The sequence below is a fragment of the Chenopodium quinoa genome, unplaced genomic scaffold, assembly GCF_001683475.1.
Source record: "Chenopodium quinoa cultivar QQ74 unplaced genomic scaffold, ASM168347v1, whole genome shotgun sequence".
Classification (NCBI taxonomy): domain Eukaryota; kingdom Viridiplantae; phylum Streptophyta; class Magnoliopsida; order Caryophyllales; family Amaranthaceae; genus Chenopodium; species Chenopodium quinoa.
The window spans coordinates 553,164-556,942 of NW_018742597.1; the positions used below are offsets into that span (position 1 = coordinate 553,164).

At 36.4% G+C, this 3,779-nt stretch overlaps 1 protein-coding gene across 1 annotated transcript; it reads right to left on the reverse strand.

The window, feature by feature from the left end:
* Window positions 1-201: 201 nt before the first annotated feature.
* Window positions 202-1,012, reverse strand: LOC110721113. Its single transcript, XM_021900241.1, has 3 exons — window positions 882-1,012; window positions 625-790; window positions 202-531 (listed from the first exon to the last, which is right to left on the reverse strand). Exons 1-3 carry the CDS (start codon window positions 1,010-1,012, stop codon window positions 202-204), a joined length of 627 nt encoding a protein of 208 aa, XP_021755933.1.
* Between the last annotated feature and the right edge of the window lie 2,767 nt (window positions 1,013-3,779).

The window sequence follows — 3,779 nt, forward strand, 5'->3', positions numbered from 1 at the left end:
ACTGCGAAACATATCATTACGTGTAACCTCAACACACAGTTGACAAATCATAATCTACGAGTTTGAAAAAGATATGTCATTAATACAGATCATACTCATTACACAGGGCCGGTGAGTAGACCACGTAGTATTTCATAAAATACGCTTATTTCCCTAATGCATTTACATGTTATACAAGACATTGTACTTTCCGCATCCTCGTCATAAAGAGGATCCCATGGGTTTAAGTTCTTCTCGTGCTGTAGTTTTTTTTTTGCAGAATAATTTCGGCTGTGGCATATAATGTACAATCATATGATTGCGCATCCAATTTGACATCGCCATCTGACGTAACTCCCTTCTGCACTGGACTATCCCTTCAGATCCGACGCTGTTGATAGTGTTCTCCAAAAGCTTAACACCCCTTTCTTCTTCTCCGGTGTATATGTATATGAGGCTTACTACATATTCTGCCATTGAATTATGCAACTCAGTTGCTCTTTCCAACATCGTCAAGCCTTCGTCTAGCACCAGGGTGTTGAAGTATTGTCGCTACGGTAAAGAGAAATGCTAACACAGTGATTAGAAGTCTACAACAAAATTTTTGACGAATAAAATTCCCAATAAATAAGAAAGAAGACGTACAAATCCAAAGTCAAGCATTGCCTCAAGATGTTCATTCTCCACGCACGTCATGAAGAACTTCTCCACCGCTTCTCGGTGTGGACAGAACATTCGTGTTTTAATCCAGCGGAGGTGAATTTGTTGAAGGACCCCTTTTTCTTCGGCTATCCGTCGCAGTGTTTTACAACTATTATCATCAAGTTATACGGGTGAAATTAGATTATTACATTCTGTGTGTGTGATGAGAAACAGAGTGCATCTTGCAAGTATAAGCGTACCTTAATTTGCACCGAGATAAATCAGCAGGAGATGACTTGGCAACGAAACTTAGAATGGTCGCCAACACTTCTGACGGCAGGATGTCAACCATAGAGGTTGTAAATTTTCGCCCTTTCGCTACTACATCCATTTTTGAATTTTTTAGAGAGGGAGATCGCATTGTCCGAATAGAAGGAGGTTAAATTTGTTGCAAAAAGAGTTTGACACATAAATAGACTTCAAAGTGACGGTTCACGGGAGTGGATGTAGTGGGTTGGGAGTTGTGATGATGATGGTGGATAATTGAATTAGTGGGGGAGACTTATAAACCGGCGAGGATTTCTTGGAAACTGCCAATTAGAAGTTAATTAGAAGTTCCGCATGCATATATTAATTTATGGTACATATCTTACGTAATAAATGTACTACTATCCCAATATTTCTAGATGGACAGGGTAAGTTACTAATAATTAAGTACTAGTCAAGTTACTAATCACTAATTAGTAGTCAAGTTACTAATAACTAAGTCGTCATAGTACACTAGAATCTTACTGATTTGTTATTCAGGACATAGTGATATTTACAATGAACTGAGAGCACTGTTGGGAACTCTTCAACTAACGGCAGTGAAAAGGGTTCAATACCATTTTATGCCGTAACACATACATGTACCAACAGTAGAGTTGTCTTAGTCCTTAAATTCTGTCTTTAGATCGATGTTGGTGGTTAAACCATTATACAAATCAAACGTGTCAAGTTTGAAGTAGGCCTTGTTTGTTTTGTAATCCAGGGTACCACTAGGTAAACTTCGGTACCGTTGAAGAAACGGTGGTACACTGGAACCTATAGAATGAACCACTAAATACGGAAATGGATTGTTAATAACCAGGGTGGTACAAATACCTGCGTCGTAGCAGGAGGACGTTTACATCACCCAACTAGTGAAGTTACTAATAACTAATGACTAGTCAAGTTACTAATAACTAAGTCGTCGTAGTATAGTAGAATCTAAGTGATTTGTAATTCAGGACGGGTGGATATTTACGACGAACGTAAAGCATACTTGGGAACTCTTCAACAGCAGTGACCGGGTTCAGTACCAATTTTTTCCGTAACACCTACATGTACCAATAGTAGACTTCTCATAGTGACTAAATCATGGAAATTGTCTTCAAACTACCCCTAATCACCTACTAAACTTAACCTGAATTTAAACTTAAAAGGAATTGTGTAGATTACATAACTAAATATAAACAAACCAAGCTAATCCCAAGGATCGTTTTTGGGGAGAGGACTGCGCCGCCTGTAAGCATCTGAATTGACCCAGAATCATCTTCTTCATCATCTTCAGCAACTTCACCTCCGTCCTCATCCCCATGTTAATCATCTTCATCTTCATCTTCTGTCACTTCCTCATCCTCATCAACTTCATCTTCTACATCTTCCTCATTCTCATCATCTTCAGCGTCGTAGTCCTCAACATCTTCATCGTCATCCTCATCATCAGCATTCCCTTCTTGATTCTGGTCCTCATCAGCATTAACAGCATCAGCACCACAAATAGCCACATCACCACCCCTGTCCTCCTCGATAATCCTCTCATCAGGTTGGTCATTTCCAACCGCATAACCTGGCGTGGAACGGATTGCGTGGATTTCACTCTGAAGGCGTGCAATTCGCTGTTTTCGGAGCTGGTGCAAACGGCCCGACAAAACCCTCGCTTCTTCTAGCTTTGCCGTATGTAATAATGTCATCTTATCCATTTCTTCTAACAAATATTTTCAAAAAAATTCTCTATTATCAAATGTATCCTAAATGTTAATGAACTAATATCTTGCATTGTCATTATATTATTTTATGCATATGCAATATATAATCACTTATAAAATGTATCCTAAATGTTAATGAACTATTAGGATTGTGTTGGAGCATTGGATGGGACTCATATAAATGCAGTTGTAAGCGATGATGATGGTGTGACACATCGAGGGCGTAAAGGAAAAAAAACATGGAATGTTTTGGCTGCCTGTTCCTTTGATAGACTTTTCACGTTTATCAACGTTGGATTTGAAAGTAGTGCTCATGATATTACTGTATGGAACCATTGCTTAACTGTACTAGAATTTTGATTTCCCCATCCACCTCCAGGTATAATTTAAAATAGTGTATGTTTTTACTCCATACATGACACTATACTAATATGCTGTATAACTTTATTTTGTAACAAGAAAATATTATCTAGTAGATTCTGGATATCCGAATACTGTTGGATATTTGAGTCCAATAAAAGAAAAAGATATTAGAACCCATTTGCCTGAATTTCGAAATGGTCCACCACCACAAGGCATGCTTGAACTTTTTAATTATCTTCACTCTTCACTTCGAACAACGATCGAGAGATGTTTTGGACAATTAAAAGGTCGATGGAAAATATTGACAATGATGCCACAAATGGACACTAAACATCAATTGGCAATTATGGTTGCTACATTCACACTTCACAATTTTATTCGATTACATGAGTTGGATATACCCATTGATAGTGGTATAGAAATCGAACCAAGAGCAGATTATGATTTGTTTAACGAGAATCGTAAAGCTGTAATGAAAGAAGTACAACTTAATATAGTGAAGTAAATTTGGAACTTCTTGTAATGAAAATTATATTTGTAAACGTTTATGATTTGGAGCTTATAATGAAATTTTAATTATTATCGTTTATTGCTTGTGCTATTTAATAACATAAACAATGTTGCTAGTTCAAACAAACGATAAAATCAAATCCGATACATCATAAATCAATAATAATAATAATAATAATAAATAATAATAATAATAATAAATAAATAATAATAATAACAATAATAATAATAATAATAATTTGATTTGAACTTATTTTTTGATCTGATCTGATCTGA

Excerpts from the sequence above, each read along its gene's own strand:
- LOC110721113 (XM_021900241.1), bottom strand. The coding sequence starts at position 1,012 with ATGGATGTAGTAGCGAAAGGGCGAAAATTTACAACCTCTATGGTTGAC. Across the intron at positions 791-881 it reads TTATCTCGGTGCAAATTAAG|TTGTAAAACACTGCGACGGA; the intron begins GTACGCTTATAC and ends TGATGATAATAG. Across the intron at positions 532-624 it reads CAATGCTTGACTTTGGATTT|CGACAATACTTCAACACCCT; the intron begins GTACGTCTTCTT and ends TCTTTACCGTAG.